At 35.5% G+C, this 19,876-nt stretch overlaps 1 protein-coding gene across 7 annotated transcripts in view; it reads left to right on the forward strand.

Annotated features, from left to right (window-relative positions):
• The window catches only part of LOC113040111 (inaD-like protein), a 134,629-nt gene that overhangs the window by 29,706 nt on the left and 85,047 nt on the right, over window positions 1-19,876 (forward strand). For all 7 annotated transcript variants that reach the window (XM_026198371.1, XM_026198368.1, XM_026198373.1 and 4 more), the window contains 11 exons: window positions 2,805-2,978; window positions 3,134-3,273; window positions 3,523-3,703; window positions 8,877-9,005; window positions 11,012-11,254; window positions 12,426-12,528; window positions 12,620-12,708; window positions 12,927-13,068; window positions 14,726-14,860; window positions 19,062-19,141; window positions 19,517-19,573. In XM_026198371.1, the coding sequence (XP_026054156.1) occupies window positions 2,805-2,978; window positions 3,134-3,273; window positions 3,523-3,703; window positions 8,877-9,005; window positions 11,012-11,254; window positions 12,426-12,528; window positions 12,620-12,708; window positions 12,927-13,068; window positions 14,726-14,860; window positions 19,062-19,141; window positions 19,517-19,573 (1,473 nt within the window). The remainder of the gene's footprint in view (window positions 1-2,804; window positions 2,979-3,133; window positions 3,274-3,522; window positions 3,704-8,876; window positions 9,006-11,011; window positions 11,255-12,425; window positions 12,529-12,619; window positions 12,709-12,926; window positions 13,069-14,725; window positions 14,861-19,061; window positions 19,142-19,516; window positions 19,574-19,876) is intronic.

Below are 19,876 nucleotides of genomic sequence, written 5' to 3' on the forward strand. Positions count from 1 at the left end.
GTTGTTACTACAACTGTACACAAAAATGCATAATATACACAAGGTTACGTTTTTTTCACTACTACCGTTTTTAATTAACTAATGATCATTTAATGGTAGATTTTTTTGTAAATGTCATTGATGTTGAAAGTTAAATCCACTATTTATGTTTCAGCGCATTAAAATGATAAAGAATCTCCAATCTACCAAGAATCAGGTATTCATAATGTCAGATCAGCATAAAAATCACTTTTATTTAAACCAAAATAACTTTAAAAATGTACTTGTTTGTTTGCATCCCATCCCAGTATGCAGGCCAGTGAGCATGTATTTCTTATCCATAGACTCGCAGTGCTAAAAGACCCTCATCCCTATTTGTATTCAGTCTGAGTTTTTATTGACACAAGAAACCTCTTTACAAAAAACAATCCGCGCACCAAATTAAGATAATGGCAATAACGGAAGCTCGCCTTCATATTCTAAGTGCTGGGAAGGTCAGACATGCGCCTATGAATGCGTCAGGTGAAAAACCTATCAAGAATGTCGAGGCGGGCAACAGCCGGAGTTTCTATCAAGCCTTAATATCTACTGTCTGAGTTTGAGTAACTGCCTTGTCGGAGATGTATCGATGAAACGGGCTGGAACCTGCTCTGTCAGCCCGGACTAAATAAGCACAAGACTGATAAGTTCCCACAGTAAGAGTCTAAAGGTCATTAATACATTACCTGCTGGGGACTAGCGAATACTGCAGAGGAATGTATTGATTTTTCCCTTTTATTTTTTTCCTTCCTTTCCTCTGCCTGTAGGACATGGCTGTTCCTCTGTGGGCTGTTTTATCTTTTAGATTTACAGCACATGGTTTATCCCAGATTATCTGGACAAGAAGAATGAGTTAAGGGTGGATAAACAGTTTCTTTGTTTATTTATGTATTTATTTGTGTACTTGCGTCTGTCAGGTTTTTTAATAGAAATTCGTAAATTATATTTGTCTGCATAACTAACTTAAATATTCAAGTATATCCGCATTATGTGGCAATTATTTGGACAAGATGTTTGAATGATATATATATATGTATATGTATCTATATGTATATCTATCATGGCCTCATCACTACATGGTTAAAGAGCTTATTGCGAAACAAATTAGTGAATAGGCAAAATTTATATTTGTCTGTATAACTATTTTGATACATTGAAGCATTTAGTCCAACTCTTCTAACAACAACAATAATAATAATAATAATAATAATAATTATTATTATTATTATTATTATTACATTTTAAAACGTTTTTCAAACAAATTTGTAAATAAGCGTTATTGTTGTTTGCGTTGTTATTTTTGTAATTATAGTAATAATAATAGTATTTATTTTAATTATATTATGTTTTTATTATAATAATTTATACCAAATGTGTAATTTATTATAAAATAATTTTCAACTATATATATTTGTCCAAACGTGTTTGAAACATTTAGTTATTATTATGCACTTAGTTATTATTATGATTATTATTAAAAAGTATTTCAAACAAATTCTTAACTAGGCATTATCATTGTTGCTTCTGTTGTTATTGTATAGTAATATTTATTAAATGTGTAATTTTTTTTTAATAAAAAAACATTTGTAAACAATTTGTTTTTCTAAATAACACATTTTAAACATTTAAGTATCCAACACATGCAATCAATTATTATTATTATTATTATTAAAGGGGTCAGTTGATGTTGCTAAAAAAGAACATTATTTTGTGTATTTGGTGTAATGAAATCTGTTTAAGTGGTTCAAGGTTAAAACACATTATTTTCCACATACTGTACATTATTGTTGCTCCTCTATGCCCCGCCTTTTTGAAACGCGTCGATGTTTACTAAGCTCGTTGGGCCGAACAGTGAGGTGTATGCAGATTAGCCACATATCCAGTGCATTGTGATTGGACGAGTACCTCAAGTGTGTGAAGGAAATGTTATCCCCCTTACCATACGGTGATGCCGTGTATCGATGAGACAAAAAACCCCATTACAAACGAGGAATTTGTAGAATACAGTGGGCACATAATTACTGATTAAAATGACTTGTACTGTCTTGTTACGCATTGTGTTGCATCGTGCTGCGTAAACATAAAACCACGTCTGTATTTATGATTGGAGATTGCCGGCAGCAAAAGTACTACAGCGAGAATCAAAGTTATGACTTCTTTCTTTGTGTGAAAATTTTGGTTGGCGTTATGCAAATCTTCCCGCACAGTGACGTAGACATGTAAATGTAAAGTAATTGTGTGGGGGCGTGTTTAAACGAGGCGTTTTAGGATGTCGTGGACGAGTCTTAACTTTTATAAAGAATATCTCTTTGGGTCGAGTCTTTGCAACTGTAGGGATCTTATCTGTGCACAAACAGCTTGTAACACCCCAAGGAGAATGGAAAACTTTGCTTAATATGAACCCTTTAAAATGTACTTCTAACAAGTTTGTAAGTTGTTATAATTATTATTTTTCAAAGATTTTATTTGTCTAAACAGATTTTAAACATTTAACTCATGCATTAAATTATTATTATTAAACTTCATTTCAAACTAATTTATAAATATGCATTATCATTGTTGTTTTTGTTATATTTGTAGCGTTATTAGGCCTATATATCAAATTTATGTTTGTCTAAGTAATGAATATGAAACGATTCATTATTTGGTCTAACATAACAATAACATTCAGTTATTATTATTAATCAATCACCCTTATAACTGTAGTAATAATAATGACTATTATTAGTAGTATATTTTATTTTCTGTATAGCTTTAGAATTGACTTTGTTCTCTCTACTCTGTAGTTAAACAGCTTGCCTCCGGACACATGCACCGAGTTCAGTTTCTCCAGGAAGGGTCAGCTGATCGTCAGTGCGAGTCGTCCGTCCAGCAGCCCGGGATCTGTGGTGTCCAGCGGTACAGCTTCAGCTAACGCACCTTCTGAGCAGCTTCAGAGATGGATACAAGCAGCAGCAAAGGTGGCATGCATTTTATGTCACTTTCCTTTGGATAAACACTGTTTTATTTAACGTGCCAAATATTGAACATATGTTCTACTATGTGTTGGTTCAGCTTGCGTCGTTTAAACGTTTAGTATGAATGATGCATCTTCACTGGATGTTTTTTAACTCAGGGAAGAAAGACGGAGCTCGTCAGCCTGCAGAAGCCATTGTCTGGTGGTCTGGGTTTCAGTGTGGTCGGTCTGAGACCAGAGGGGGTCGGCGGTCACGGTGTGTTCGTCAGACAGGTGCAGCCAGGGAGTGTCGCAGACAGGTGAGAAATCCCTCGCTTTTGCTGTACACGTCAAATATCTTCATGTTGTTTTAGGTCCGTTTCTTTGTTAGGACATACTGGAATCAATCTATTTGTTTAAAACAAATGTTTGTCGACGGATATGTATTGTACCTATTTGTTTACAAAGCTAAAATGTTAATATTAAACGCATTTCAGCCTGATATTTATTGATTTATTTGCAACTAAATGAATCACGTGGGGGATAATAATGATATTTCTTATCTTCAGGGATGGGAGATTGCAGGAGAACGACCAGATTCTGGCGATTAACGGGATTCCTCTGGATCCGAGCGTGACGCAGCAGCAGGCCATCGCTCTTCTCCAGCAGCAGAGAGACCGAGTGGAGCTGGTGGTGGCCAGAGACACTGCGGCTAAACCTAGACTCTCCACATCTGGACCCATAGAGACGGTACGGCTGTTTGAAATGTCACTGCATTGTGTTGCCCACAGTGTTTAACTTGGACTTTGTATCTCTTATGGCGCTTTTCCACTGCATGGTACGGCTGACTGAGCTTAGTTTATATTGATGTTTTAATTTTGACCAGATACACAATTATCCAAATGATCAAATCCAGTGACAGAAATCGTAACAAATTGTTTAAGGATCTTGGTTTAACCTGCCTGAGCTACAAACAGCTTCAACTAAGAGCATATTTATTTATCTTGTTCCCATTGTTATAATGTGATCCTCGGGGAAATAAAGGCTTTAAATCATCCTGTTATATTCTGAACGTGTCTAAACCAAAGACAGAAGGAGAACAAAATGCGCACAACTTTCTCAGGTTCATCCGAAAGACCTTTGTACCACCGAAAGAAATAATCTTGGAAGGGGAAGAAAATGAGGCTGTGGAAAGACCAACAGCCAGTAGATGAACTGCATTAACCTAAGCCTCCAACAATAAACACAACGCTACTTTAATTAAGTTCCCGAAACCTAACCACTCGCAAATTAGCGGCGAATACACACAGCAGGTTCCTCTTGCTGGAAAAAATGACAGTCATTTTGATTTAGTCTTTACATCGCAAAGAAGGTTGTGTATTTCTGCTCTGTTGATGCGTATTTTTTTCAGATTCGAAATGTTTAATATCCTTAATTCGGGACTATGTCCTGCATATCATCGCCAGACTTTGGATTAAATTATCTTCTGTTCCATTTCAGAGTTTTGTGTTTAATGGAGCAAAAGTCTGGTTTTCATTTGATTGTTTGTTGCCCAGCCAAACTCTGTCACCAGATGTCAACAAAGTAGTCAGTGCCGCTGAACTTGTTTATAAATCAGATTAAGTGTCTGTTTGTTGCGCTCTATAAAATAAAATAGATTTTATTGTAAACATGACTCCACACCACAAACGCAGAAGGCAATAGTGTACACAAGGCTTTGCCAAGATGTGGTGATGATTGTGATGTCAAAAAATAAAATAAAAATAAAATAATTTTTTATAAGGGAAAACAAATTCTTTAAGGAAACACAACCTATTTTTACACCATATAATAATAATAATAATAATAATAATAATAATAATAATAGTTAGAAATGATGATGATAATAATAATAATAATAATCATCATAATCATAATAATAATTTTTGTAGTATTTATACCTGGGTTGTCAGTTTACCTCAAAAAATTCTCAAGTTTTGCAAATCATTTAAGATTTTAAATGGATTGTCAGCCCTAATTTAGACACATTAGTAGTTTTTTTGCTGTAATAATTAAAGGGGTCATATGATGCTTTTTTTAAAAAGATCATTTATTTGTGTATTTGGTGTAACAGAATATGTTGACATGCTTTAATGTTCAAAAAACACATTGTTTTTCAAATACTGTACATTATTGTAGGTCCTCTATGCCCCGCCTCTCTCAAACGCATCGTTTTCTACAAAGTCCCTCCTTCTGACAAGCGCAGTCTGCTCTGATTGGCCAACTGACCCAGTGCATTGTGATTGGTTGAACATCACAAGCACTCATCAGATGTAACGCCCCTTTCCATAATCGTGAGCTTCTTCTTTCACAATAAATTTAAAGGGAGTTAATAATGTCCTTAGTTTTGCCATCAGTACAAGCCTGAAAGGGAAGCAGAGTCACGTGACAGATTGTCGTAGCAAAGCCAAAATTACCTTCTCTCCTAGGTTCACAAAACGGTCGTCCATAAAATGTGTTGCTTTTCTGTTGTGAGTAATCTTAAAGATTCCTAAATGCATCTACTTTCGGAAATCCAAATAAAGTGCTTTTGCTTTCACCTAGAAACACACAGCATCTCCCTGACATGACTGCTTCGACACTAACTGTGTGCGGTCACTGAAACCACGCCTTCTTTCTTTGAGTGAACATTTGGGCGGGATTATGTGACGTAGACATGTGGGGCGTGTTTGAATGAGCCGTTTTAGGGGGCGTGGCTGAGTCTTAACTTAGATAAAAAAATATTTCTTTGGATTTTAGACTTTACAGTAACTTTACAGATCTTCTTCATGCACCAAGAGCTTGTAACACTCCAAAGAGAAAGGAAAAAAATAAAATCACATCATATGACCTTCTTTAATAGTTATATAATAATAAAACACATTATATTAATATTTACTTAAGGTAATATTATTTAGTATTTCAAATAATTGCGATTAATTCTTGCAGACAGATAATGATTAAGTTCTGTAAATATAAAAAAAAATGTAATCAATTGTCAGCCGTAATTTATACACATAGAAACAACAAATACTACAAGTCTGTTTTAACCCATTTAATTTTAAAATAATACAAAATGCTAATTTAGTTTTTAATGTAATATTTAAATATGCTTGTTTTTATACATTTATTTGATTTGTGTTTTAGACAAATATTTAGAATTAGTGTGATTTTAATATGATTCATTCTAATCATCTTTTTTTTAATTTACATTTTTAAAATGTCAGCCCTATTTTATCTTATTTTTAAAAACAAGTAATTTCGAAAAGCCCAGGAGAAACCCAGGCAGGACACTGTTAACACAGTTACCGCTCTTTCACTTTGTTTTGAATGCTCAGATTGAGTTACGATGTTCTGACTTTGTTTAGCTGCGTGTCAATATGAAGTTACTGTGCCGGTTTGGCCTTTGTTTTACTGTCCATTAAAGTTTGCCGCGTTTTAATTACAGTGTAGACAAACAAATTGAATAGATCCTGATCTACCAAATGGCTCCATATTACAAAGCACTGTAAAGACTAGATACCTTGGCAGCAATACGCAATCGTGAATAACCTTTAAAGACTACTTTTTGTAATGCAGGTTATTCATCAGGCTGTCATTTCTAGTTGGACACTTGTGGACTCGAATGCCGTAGCAAGCATGATCAATCATAAAATCAGTAGCCTATTAACAGTTCACAAGTAAATCAATATCCTACCTTTTCTTGTAACCCGATAAAATCAATCCATGGTGATGAACGTCAATCGGAGATGTTTAATCCACAGGCAATCTGAGCATTATTCCTGCTTGCTGGCATTCACATCAATTGCCAATTCATTCCCGTTAAAATATTTCCCAATAACATGTGATCTGTAGTTTAGTTTAAAGATGAATTATTGTGCACCTATAGCACTCCTCGCCGTTATTAAAACATAGCATACCACAGGAAAATTATGTAGCATATTGTTAATAAAATTATGTACCGGTAATTGTTTTTTTGTAAAATTATGTAATTTCATTGTTTATATCCATCAATGCGAATGGAGTATTTAATGTAAATGTGTATATTGACATGAAAATAGAGTTTAAAATCATTGTTTACTTCATTACTTTTCTCACTCACAAAAAGAGTTTGTACGCATGGTCTAGAATGTCTGTACGGTGCGTACATATTTACGCCGTTTGTTTTTTCTAAATCACAATATGTGCGTTGAAAATTGCCTACGCAGGTTGTTGTGCATACGCAATGTTTAAAATTGAGACCCCTGGACATGTTTTCCTGTTATTCTGCCTTGTTGATGATGTTAAATTTAAGCTCTTGTTACTTAAAACTCCAAACGCATTGTTTCCTTATTGCGTTTAAATACCTGTCAATCTGAGACTTGGGAATTACTAATATCAATCATCATATGTCGGCTTAAAAGCTTAGCATTGAAGACGTCACTCCGCAAGCATGTGTTATGTCCTCCTGCTAACCCCATATTCAAACAGACCCCCACTTTCCCTTCCATTTCAATCTATTCTCTTATCGTTTAAAGCTGAGAAAATATTTATCTATTTAAGATTGTTAGGACCCCAAAGGGATCACAGCTCCCTTCCTTAAATGGAGGAGAGCGAGAGCAAATGTAGCCGAGGTATGTTTTTCCTCACTTCCCCTGCCCTTCTATCTCTCTGTAGACCCAGACATCCGAAGCCCTTGAAAATATCTTGAATCCTAATTATACTCCATTGGAAAGTTTCATGCAGGCAAGACTTGTGTTGGGATTCCCACTCCTGGAGGAATAACATCCAGGCCTTTTCCCAACGGAAATGTTTTCTGCCTCCCACAATGTCATGCTCATTAACCATCGCTTATGTATATATGTTTATTTCAGCTGCGGCCTGAAGGAAATACGACTGTTTGTGAAAAGAAATATAGCTGTATTTGTTGGGTTTGGGTCATCAGTGTTTGCTGTGTTTGAATCCTCTTAACAGATTTATTATAGGATTCCAGGCATGTTCAAAGGAAAAAGCAAACTCAGAAATGAGATCTTTTGAAATTGTCTTTTTGCAGAAGCATAATCATTTTAATGGTTTTGTACGTTTTTGGTTTGCGTTTTTTGCATTTTTAGTGTTTTAAAGTTTGTTGTTGTCATGTTTTTTTGTTTTGTTTTTTTTTGTATGTTTTGTTTTTCGTTTTAGATTTGTCTTGTGTTTTTTTTTTTGTGTTTTTTTAACCAAATCCATATGCATCTATTATGCAACATCATACAAATTGCATAAGATTAAAGAATGGCAATTTTATACCCTAATGTACACTGATGGATCGTGACAGCTGTGAATTTCGACCTGGGTAAGTAAGTCTCAAAAAGTACTTGAGTTATTCTTTGTGGACTCCGAAAGAGACTTCTTATCTCCGAAATGGTTCTTTTCTCCTCACAGAAGGGTGAGCGCTAGTGTAAAGCTTTGTTTCGAAAGAGCGACTGGGCGAACGGCAGAGGAGGGGTTTCATTAGATAGTGACAAAATTGCAGAGGTAGTCACCCGGCAGATAACAGCCTGGTAATAAGAGAACAGAAATGTTCTGATTGCAGGTCATTTATATGAGCCCAAGGAGACTTGGGTGATTAGGAGCACCAATGACAGGAGATCACAAAGACTCTCGTGGGCTTTCCTGACCCTGACATTGATCAGCCACTGTGGGATCACACAGTTAACACGTTCATTAGCATTTCGTGCCCTATAATGACTCTGCCGCAGGATGTAGTCATAGGTCTTGGGTCGTCAATTGCTCCCTATTTAGACAATCAAAGGTGATTGAATGGATCTTTATTCTTGAAGTAGACAGTTTTGTGGCTCAAAGTAAATTATGACCAATGCCCACTGACCTATAATGTATAAGACAAGACGAGAGATTGAAAACGGTCTCCTGTGTGTGTCTTTTGCAGGATCAGTGGGGACACGTGGAGGAGATCGAGCTGGTGAACGATGGATCTGGCTTGGGATTTGGGATTGTTGGAGGCAAGGCAACAGGAATGGTGGTCAGGACCGTGGTGCCAGGCAGTGTGGCTGATAAGGTTTGTCTTTGCGTCTCCTATATGTTTCCTCAACACATTTTGCTAAGAATTATGGGTAATTTTTGATTCTCTAATTAATCGCAAATGCCTGGCTGGTCGGGTTTGATGAGGCTTTCTCCAAACTGGCCAAATACAAAGGAGACCGCGATAAATGGAAGATGTTAACCAGCAATGTGACTATTTTAGAACGCCCCCTAAAACTAAAGGCCACTTTGGAGTGCAAGGGGAAAAGGGCAGGTTGTGCCCTACAAAAACCTGTGCACGTGCCTAATCGTGACTATTTAGGGGTTCTATAAATTAGTAATTTTATAGATATATTTATATATAATTTATTACTTCTATACAACCCCCAAAAAGTGTTATATTGTTTTGTTTTTTTACAGTATACAAAAACTATAAAGTTGACATTTAGATGTTTAACTAAATGTCAGCATTAGGAGAACAGTTATACTGTAGTTATCATGTAGGACGGCACACAGAGCATGAATGTATTTGCAGTAATCCCATTTAGATGACTTTACTCAGTCCGTATCTTCAGCGCTGCTGGAAAGCATTTGAGGTGGGAATTTGAAAAGCAGATTGTTCCATACACACCAAGTGATGTCAGCTTTACTCTCTTCAGTGCTTAGCCGGGAGGGACAGAGACTGGAAAACAACCTGTCCTGGTTTAGACCCCTCTCTCTCTCACACACACACACACACACGCACCTCCTCCTCTCTCCCACCCAGTGTCCAGAGCTCAGGCAACAAACCCCTTCTTGTTCAAAAGGCACATTGCTTGCATTTCACACATCAGTGGATCTTATGCTCCAAAAAAGCTGTCAAAATCAGGGCTTTGTTATCCCTGGCGTTTCCCATTTCAACCTTTAATGGCTGCGGCGGGCTTCAATGCACCCCCGCTGTCCCCGGCACAGTGGCAGGAACAAGCTGCCGACATTTTCCCTGCACAAGTTGATGTATCAAACGCCTTTCATGTCTCGCGCTTCACAAAGACGGCTGTTCTATTCTCCGTGCTTTGTGTAATCAGTCTTTAGTCCTCCCCTTCCTCTCGCCGTTGTTTGGCCCGTCTGCCTGAGTCCTAGAAAGAAGAATACATCTCACAGCTCAAGCCGCCCGGAAAGGGCCGTGAGGAAAGGCCACGTAAGAGTGACATGGTTTTTGTGGATGTTAGACTTTTGGCTCTTGCACCTGTGGATGATAGGAACAAATTAGGTTGTAAATGTGAGATTTGGCTCAGGCCTGCAATTGGGAGGTAAATGACACTTTGGAGGCCGGGAAAAATGACTTATAATACGGCCTGCAATTGTTAACAGGTAAAATCTGTTTGTATCTCTGCTGGTACCAATAGTAATTGACATAAAATTACTAAAATACTATTAACAAAAAAATATTATAAAATGATCTATTTAATTTATTTATACATATATGTGTGTGTGTGTGTGTGTGTATGTATGTGTGTATGTGTGTATGTATATGTGTATATATAATATGGGAATGAATATATATATATATATATATATATATATATATATATATATATATATATATAATATATATATTTTTTTAGCAAATACGAGTAATAAACTAAATTTTAATATAAACGTTTATTGTGTGTTTAACAATCTAACAAATTACATAATAAATGTATGTTTTGATGCAGGCATAATAAAAAAAAATATCAAATGTAAACAAACATATACTAACAAATTCAATAAAATAAAGGATTACACTGTTTTTCTAAGGTGTAAGTGTAGTTATTCATTTACGTACCGAGTCATTTTTGTTAACTACATGTACTTACTGTATGGTTTGGCTAAGGGTTACTTGTAATTGTAATTTTATGTAATTGCATGTAATTATGCAATTAATTGTTATTATAATAGTAAGTACATGTAAGGTGAACTTTTTTTTTTCTGGATGGATGGATCTAATATAGAAAGATGGACAGACAGATTCACCTCATCTTCAATGTTGTCAATGTCCTCCTTTCGCTCATTCACTTCCAGGACGGGAGGCTAAGGACAGGTGACCACATCCTGCGGATCGGTGAGACGTCCACTCGAGGTCTGGTCAGTGACCAGGTGGTGCAGGTGCTGCAGGCCTGCGGTACCCATGTGAAGATGCTGATTGCACGAGACCCTCTGGGAGCGCCCCAGCCTCCGCCTCCACCTCCACCTGCCCCCGCCACGGCTCCTGTCACCTCTCTGCCTCCTCCACCTCATGTGCCATCCCGCAGGGGCAGCAAAACGGTACAGAAAACACAACCTTGAATGAATTATGCAATATCATCTTTGAAAAATAAACCTAGCCAGTTAATATTTCATTCCAAAATCACAAGATATTAATAATAAGAAATTAAATTTTTGTTTACAATTATATTTTAAATGTTTTTAAATATCAATAAATATAATAATAACAACATAATATAATTCTACAATAATAATATATAATATAATAATTACATTTAAAGTGTACAAATTAAATAATGATATATATATATATATATATGTGTGTGTGTGTGTGTGTATGTGTATGTATATGTATGTGTGTATGTGTGTGTATATATATATATATATATATATATATATATATATATAAAAACATTTTAAAATTAATTACAAGAAATTCAGTTTTTGTTTTTGATAACTATAATAAACATGCATTTTCATTTATTTAATAAAAAAAAAAGAAATTTGTTTTTACTTACAATTTTGTTTAAAAATTCAACAACAAAAAAAATGTGTGTGTGTTTACATGTAAAGTTAAAATGTACATTTAAAAACATAACTTTTATAGGCAAATTCTGTGATCGTATTTTTTGTACAAGATATTATTTTAACAATGAAAAAGTACTTTGGTCACCAAAATTGTCATTGTCAAAAATCAAATAAGATGTTTGAATTGTAATTGTTTATATGGCATTGTAGTGTTTTGATTTGTGTTATCACCTTTTTTTTTTTTTTTTGCTTAAATTAAATAAAAGTGGCTTAGCATTAATAAAAATATAAAATCTGTAATATTCAAATAAAATAATCATAAAAAAATATTGAAATAAATGAATGAAATAATTATTAATGGGTTATTTAAATGTTTAATTATCCCCCCAAAATGTTAACTATAATGCAAAAAGTATACATTATTAAAAAAGCATATTTACAAATGTTTGCCTATTAGGCTGATTAAAAAAAATAAAAAATCTTACTGTCTTACAGAAGTGGGAATCCAATTAGAGTTACTACGACTTTTTCTAAATGTACACCAAAAGTACACCGTTTTTTTTTTTTATTTCTATTGATTTTGGATTAATATAGAGCTCAAACATGTTTTTGTAGACTCATCCTGTAACAAAAAGCAGTGTTTAGAAACAACAAATCAAATGTCAGTGTTTGATCTGTATGTTTATGTTTGATTATGTTGCAGCCAAATTTGGATGGCTACGAAATCCATGAAGTTGCGTTAAAAAAGAAGGAAGGCCAGAGCCTCGGGGTCACCATAATCGGACGCAACGCTTTGACCACTAAGGGTAAGAAACATATTTTACCTAGTTTTACCAGAAACCCGACGATTAATCAGTAAGCTGTTAATTATGATCTCTGGTCTCTGTTGCATGTCAGATGCAATGGGGGTCTTCGTGAAGAACGTGGTTCCAGGCAGCGCCGCTGAGCAGAGCGGGAAAATCCTTGTCCACGACAGGATAATAGCAGTGGGTTCCTAATCACTTTTTAATGAGCTCTACCTTAATTAGCCTTGTGTCCATACGAGCGCTCTGAATGAACAGAACGCCAACTAAGCGAGATGTCTCTTTCATTTCATGTCGATTCACAGTTTAATAAGAATGGGTTTGAGCCTCATGCTAGGCTAATCAGTGGGTTCGCTTGGCCTGAGGTGACTTCTTGGTTGTCTTTGTGTCTGTGTGAACAGTTGGATGGCGTGAACCTCCAGGGATTCACCAACCAGGAAGTCCTGGAGGTAATGAAGCGGACGGGCGATATCGTACACCTTACCGTCATTAGGAAGATCAACTCGCCCAAGAGGACAGCTGTAGAGAAATCGCTAGATAAAGGTAAAGTGCATGTATTATGTTAGGATCAGAGCTGTACATATAGAGCTGTCATTCGATTTAAAATCTTTTAAAATAAAAATTTTAAGATTTTATCAAATATAATAATAATAATAGTAAATATTTAAAGTATTTTCGTTTGAATGCATTGTTACTTAAAAAAAAAAAACATTATGTGATATTATACTGCATCTAAACCGTAAATGCAAACACTAAATAATTATATTTTAATTTTATATTAAATACCTTCGTTTTTAATTAAATAAATAATATGTGAAATTATTGGTTTTTAAACTGCATCAAAACAGGAAATTCAAACACAAATATTTATATTTACATTTAATATTATGTATGTAAAATTAATTATCTGTTCCATTTTTAAGAAATATATAAATAATATGTGAAATTGTTGGGCTTTCAACTATATCAAAACAGGAAATTCAAACACAGAAAGCAATGCATATCTGCAATAAATTAAAAAATCATAAAACTTTCCGTACACTTTATGGATGTACTCTTCATCCATTAAGAGTTTAAGGCACTTGCCTGTTGGGACCTACAGTAGTAAAACTTTTTACTTTTGTTAATTTTCAAAACAACATTATATATGTAAAGTAAAGAAATAAATATTAAAGTCTTTAAATCACTAAATACAGTGTTGACTTTTTAGGGCTGACAATCAATGTAAACATGTTACAAATAAAAATGTATATTAAGTTTAATATCAAATATTTCTATTTAATAGATAAGAGATACTTTGAATGTTAGATGCTAAAATGTATTTTAAGTTATCGCATTCCTTTCCTTTTTTAAGTTAACGGAAATATATATGTATATATGAATTGACAGTATTTGATCAGGAAAACCACAGGCTTTTGGCAAATGCCGGAAAAATGGTTGTATGGGAGCTCCTGTAATGAACAGGATATAGGAAAAATCTGCCTGTGGTGGTCAAGACAGACATGCTGTTGACGTGTGAGAGTGTTTGAATTTCAAGTCAATTTTATTGGAGATTTTATTGCTGTAAAAATACAAGTTTGAGGCCTACTTGACATTATTAGCTTTCTCTATGACAAATTGACATTAGACAGTTTTATGGTCCTCAGTAGTCTTGGACAGACTTGTGTGTGTGTGTGTGTGTGTGTGTGTGTGTACTGATTTATATGTTTACATCTTTATAAATGATTGTTTTTGTCTGGTTAAAAATACATGTTGATTCAGAATTAAAGGAATAGTTCACCCAAAAATGAAAATTATGTCATTAATAACTCACCCTCATGTCGTTCCAAACCCGTAAGACCTCCGTTCATCTTCAGAACAGAGTTCTAGATATTTTAGATTTAGTCCGAGAGCTCTCAGTCCCTCAGATGAAGCTGTGTGTACGGTATACGGTCCATGTCCAGAAAGGTAAGAAAAACACCATCAAAGTAGTCCATGTGACATCAGAGGGTCCGTTAGAATTTTTTGAAGCATCGAAAATACATTTTCAATGGAGGGACTGAGAGCTCTCAGACTAAATAAAAATATCTTAAACTGTGTTCTGAAGATGAACGGAGGTCTTACAGGTTTGGAACGACATGAGGGTGAGTCATTAATGACAGTATTTTAATATTTGGGTTTTAATAACTATCCCTTTAAGTGTGTATGTTTGTGTATACAGTCCAGAGAGAGTCGTCGCGTGTGTCTCTGAAGAGATCGTCTGAGATCAAGGCACGGGCGGATGTTCAGAGGGGCTCTGTGGTGGAGTCTACGGACCCTGCTCTGAGTGGGATCACACAACAGCTGCAGGGGAAAAGTGAGTTCAGACAACACAAACACGTCTGTTCACTCACATACAGGTGCTCAACAATGTGGCCGATATCAAAGGCTTTACACAGACCAGCCCTCTGTTGGTCTGCTCTTGTTAAAACATCCTTCACTTTGTTTCGATTTGCTTTTTATTAATATGTTGAGCCTGGGTGCTCATGCAGGAAATGAAAGTTTGAGTTTACATCATTGCTAGTAGGTTTACTTGTAAGCTTTATAATGGCAGTGAATGGGGATCAAGATTTTGAAGCCCAAATAAGTGCATCCATCCATCATGAAAAGTGCTCCACACAGCTCCGGGGAGTTAATACAGGCCTTCTGAAGCAAATTGATGAGTCTGTGTAAGAAAAATATCCATACTTAAAACTTCATAAACTAATCTCTAGCGTCTGCTAACTTTTTTTCATGTGTTTACAAGAGAGTGTCGTATGACGTAGGCATAGCTTAAGCTCCGGTGAGAATGTCTCCTGAGAACCAAGTTTTGTTTCCAGCTCATGAAAACCTAGGTCTTACATCAGAACTGAAAGTCTTACATTTATAAAGTCATAGTATTAAATGTTGCATGCACTGCAAAAATGAATATCTTCCTCAGTATTTTTGTCTTTTTCAAATTCTAAACTAGTGCTGTCGTTTTTTGCTAATTAATTAGTCATAGGAAAATAATATATTTAAAATATTTTAACGCAATTAATGCACTGTCCCAGACCTGTATGACATCTTACACTGCATAAAGTTGACTGTTGACAAACATGATGCCGGGCAACAACTCACTGCGTGATGTAGCCTATATAAAACGCAGTTAAACAGCCTTTAAATTTCAGATATTGGGGGAAAAATGCCCCGTATGAGTTTTTGTCTAATGTTTGTCATATAAGCAGTAAGAGCAGGATCACACGAGTGCAGATGTGATTTTATACGACAGTTCAGTAAATAAGAAGTTGATAATGTTATATTTTAAATAGGCTTAAATGTTGTCTGTTTTTGCTCAATTTTGCCAACAAAAATATTGCCTATAAAGCCACAGAGGTGTTGTGCATCTCCAAGAAACGCTGCGGTGAATGAAACAATGATTCAATGGCCGATTCATAAAGAGAGCCATTTACCTAGCCTAAATGGTTATGTGTAATACATTTTATGTAAATCAAATAAAAATATTTCTGTCTAAAGCTACATTTTCTGGGATTACTACTTGATACTTTTCCCATTTTTCCCAGCCAAATCTAGTTTTTGATAAATTAGATTAATTGGCACATCATGTAATTAATTGAATTACATGATAAATAAAATGTTAATCTAATATTTTTTAGTCAAGAGAAATTTGCTTGAGAGACAAATACTTTTTTTTTAGGAAATTGAAATTAAAATCAGTTTATGATTAAAAAAAACAAAAATAAATATCTGTTGATTTGGAATCAAAAGTTTATTAAGATGAATAAAATGTATTTTTTTTTATCATAAATTCATAAATTTGAGTTTCATAAATATAGTCTCTAGTAGTTTGACGTTTTCTGTGAAAAAACTAGCCAGGGCAGCATTGCTTCCTTTTGGACAAAACAAATTGGCAAAAAAAAAAACAATTAACGGAAACCGAGCATACTGACAAAAATTGCACTACACATACGTACAATACATACTACATTGATGCCTACACTGTGCGCATGCCCAAGCAAACAAATAAAACCCAAGTATACTTTAAGCTTAATACTGACGAATCTGATACTTACCGCTCCCCTCTGGATGGAGGTCAGATTCAGGCCAGCTTCTACACTGAGCTTAGCAGGCATTGTTTCAGTCATGTTAGCCGGCAGATATAAATATGGAGATATGTGGCCTGGAAGCGGAAGAGCGGGCCTTGGCTGAAGCTGAAGCAGCCCGGAGCTCTGGTTACATTCTGCCCTAATTAATCCGGACAAGACCCAGTACCTGCCAAACTCCTAAATAAAGCGTTCTGTTGCACTGGGCCAATACATGCCCAGGATAACAATGATTGGTTGTCAGGGACTCATTTCCCAAAGCTGGAATCATAGCACGTGTAAAACGATAGCCACCCTCGAGTCAAAAAACACACCGCTTTAATCATGCTTTCACCTCCCGTCTTTTTTTACCCTGTGGTCTTAAGAAATGATATTGCCATGTGAGCGTGTAGATGCTTGAATATTTTCTTTACGGATAATGCGCGACTATTTTGGTACATTGACGTGACATTTGATAAGAGCGAACTGAGAGGTTTCGCTAAATTTCACCCGTCGATTTTAAAGATAACTACCCTGGAAGTGCCATCATATGGTTTCTTTTGTGTCATGTAAAGTTGAAACTCTCTGGTAACAGATGTGTTTCAGCCCTAGTGTTAAAAAAATGTGGACAACACGGACTAGTTGCTGCCGGGTTTTCTGCGCTTTTTCCAAGTTCTGTCACACCAGTGGTTTCAACCCATTAAAATCAATGTGAAAGTTGACGGCGAGAGCGCTCCATCACAAAGAAGTGGTGACAATTGGTCCACGTTGGTATAATTACAGTCTGCATTTGCTCCAGAAATGCCCACAGCAGTTAAAAACCACAGGAAGGACTATGTAAAACCTCATTTACTCAACTTTTTGTGAGTTTGTAGTAAGTTTTCCCATGTGATGCCCTCTATTAAATGTTGACTGACGTTTGGATAGGGGTTGGACATTTATTCTCAATGTCAGCGGAGTTTTTCCTGATACATAAACATAACAAGCCATTGCCATGATCAACATTTCCCCTGTTCTCCATATTTTCCATTGTGCCGCACCTGGGCCGCAGATGTTGGCTGGGGTTTGACATCCCACGTGTAGAAGCGATGCATTGCTGTATTAATGTAGTCAAACATTCGTGATGAATGGTGTTGTGAGTGAGGCGTTGGAAATGCTAATTTAATCAGGTCTACATCCCTCGCTCTCACTCACTCACTCACTTACTTTACTTTTTACTGTAATGTGCTCCGCAGCAGGGACTGAAACTCTTGAAAAAGCTTTTTTAAATGTTTTTTTTTACATGTGGTCAGTAAAAGCAGTTTATTTTACATTCATTTGCTGCTTTTGTTTTTAATAAAATATACATTACTATTTAAAAGTTTGGGGTGGTGTGTACTGTTATGATTATTACTGATGTTTTTTTGTTTGTTTTTTTAAATTGAGAAATACATGATTTTATTCAGCAAAGAGCCATGGAATTGATTAAATGTGGACAAAAAATAAAGAAAATCCACAAAAATAATAAAGTAGCAAATGAAGCCCAATAATAAATGTTTTTTGAGCAGCTAATCAACATATAATAATGAATCATATGACACTGAAGACTGGAGAAATGATGCTGAAAATACAGCAGAAATAAATTACATTTTAAAATATATTAAACAGTTATTTTGGATTGTAATATTATTTCATAATATTTCAATTTTTACTGCATTTTTGGTTGACTAAATGCAGCCTTGGTGCCCATTTGACACTTTTTAAAAACATTTAAGAAACCTTACAGATTCCAAACTTTTAAATTGTTTTTATGAATTTAAGTAGTTCATATTAAAATGAATACTTTTACTGTAATAATTTGAATGTCATTATGACATTGTATGATTTTGATTTGTTGCACGCAGCCAAAAAAGGCAAAACTTTAAAGGTATGTACCCGAAATGTGATGTTTTTTGTAACTAGGTACTATTTATGTTATTATTTAATATTCAACATATTTAATGTGACTCTGTTGTTTGTAGTAGTGGGAGATCAGAAGCTTTTTCATTCATGGCAAGTGTCTTGTTAAATTTACAGCTTAGGTTACAGAATAACTTTTTTTTCTTAGCCAGAACATATTTCTCTGCAACCCCCTACTACTTCTGCCCCATATCATAGTTAAGGGTCACAAGCGCCCATAAAAGCTGTTCCACCCATTTATTTGCCTCCATTGCCCTTTGGGCTTCCAGCCGATACTGTTCCCAGGCGTCCCGTTGTCTTTTTCTGCAGTATCTTTGCTGACTCCTCTCTCAACTTTTGCCCTCGGCGCACTCTTGGCCCTCTGATTATATTCATCCGTCAGCCTGACATCAATCCCATGCTAGTATGCAGCACCTGACATTAATGTCATACGTTTCCACTCACTCGGTCACGGACAGTGGGCACCCAAATGGCGGTAATTGACTTTAAACGCTGCTCTCATTATTGTGTGTGTTGTAGTGCAAGAGCCGGGCCCGCTGACAGAGATGGAGCTTCGTGCTAAATGGGAGCAGGCTCTCGGTCCACATTACGATGTTATGGTAAGCAAAAATGTAGGGGAAGTAATGTTAACAGATGCTAAGTGCGGCTCTCAATTAAACATGAAGCAAACTGCACATCAGCAAGAACCGCCAGCACTTATGCATGCTGTGATAAGAGATGTTCGATCGACCAGCTAAATCTGGCTGTAGATTGCCTCAGTTGACTCCTGTTGGATGTGAGTTCATGTGCTGACACACTGTTGTTTGGGTTTATTCACCATTAAGGGAGTAAGCTGACTGGTTTGAGGTAACCACTTTGGAAAATTATTATTATTATTATATATATATTTGGTTTGTTTTTCACTTTTGGTTTGTTTTTCACATTTTTTCCATGTTTTATTCACATTTTATTTGCATTTTTTTTATTTTTTACAGGTTGTACAGCTTGACCCAGTCATAGATGATGATATTGAGCTGCAGAAGTACTCTAAGGTAACGTCAAAATGGCATATTTTATGATTCATTAATTTGTTCATTCATCTCTATAGTAGGGCCGAGCGATGTTTCAATTATTCATAAAATATAGTGGAGATTGTAGCGAGTTGATTACATATAATCCTTCTTTGTCTCATGACTTGCAAGTATGAGAACATTAAGATATCAGGGATGGTTTCAGATAGCTCCTCACAAGTTAATAAGTTTAATTAATTGCTGTGAATCAATTTATTACAATAAATCAATTAAAATTCCTGAATGGTTTGTTTTAATGATTGCATAAATATTTTTATTATTAAG

The sequence above is a fragment of the Carassius auratus genome, chromosome 22, assembly GCF_003368295.1.
Source record: "Carassius auratus strain Wakin chromosome 22, ASM336829v1, whole genome shotgun sequence".
In the NCBI taxonomy this organism is placed as follows: domain Eukaryota; kingdom Metazoa; phylum Chordata; class Actinopteri; order Cypriniformes; family Cyprinidae; genus Carassius; species Carassius auratus.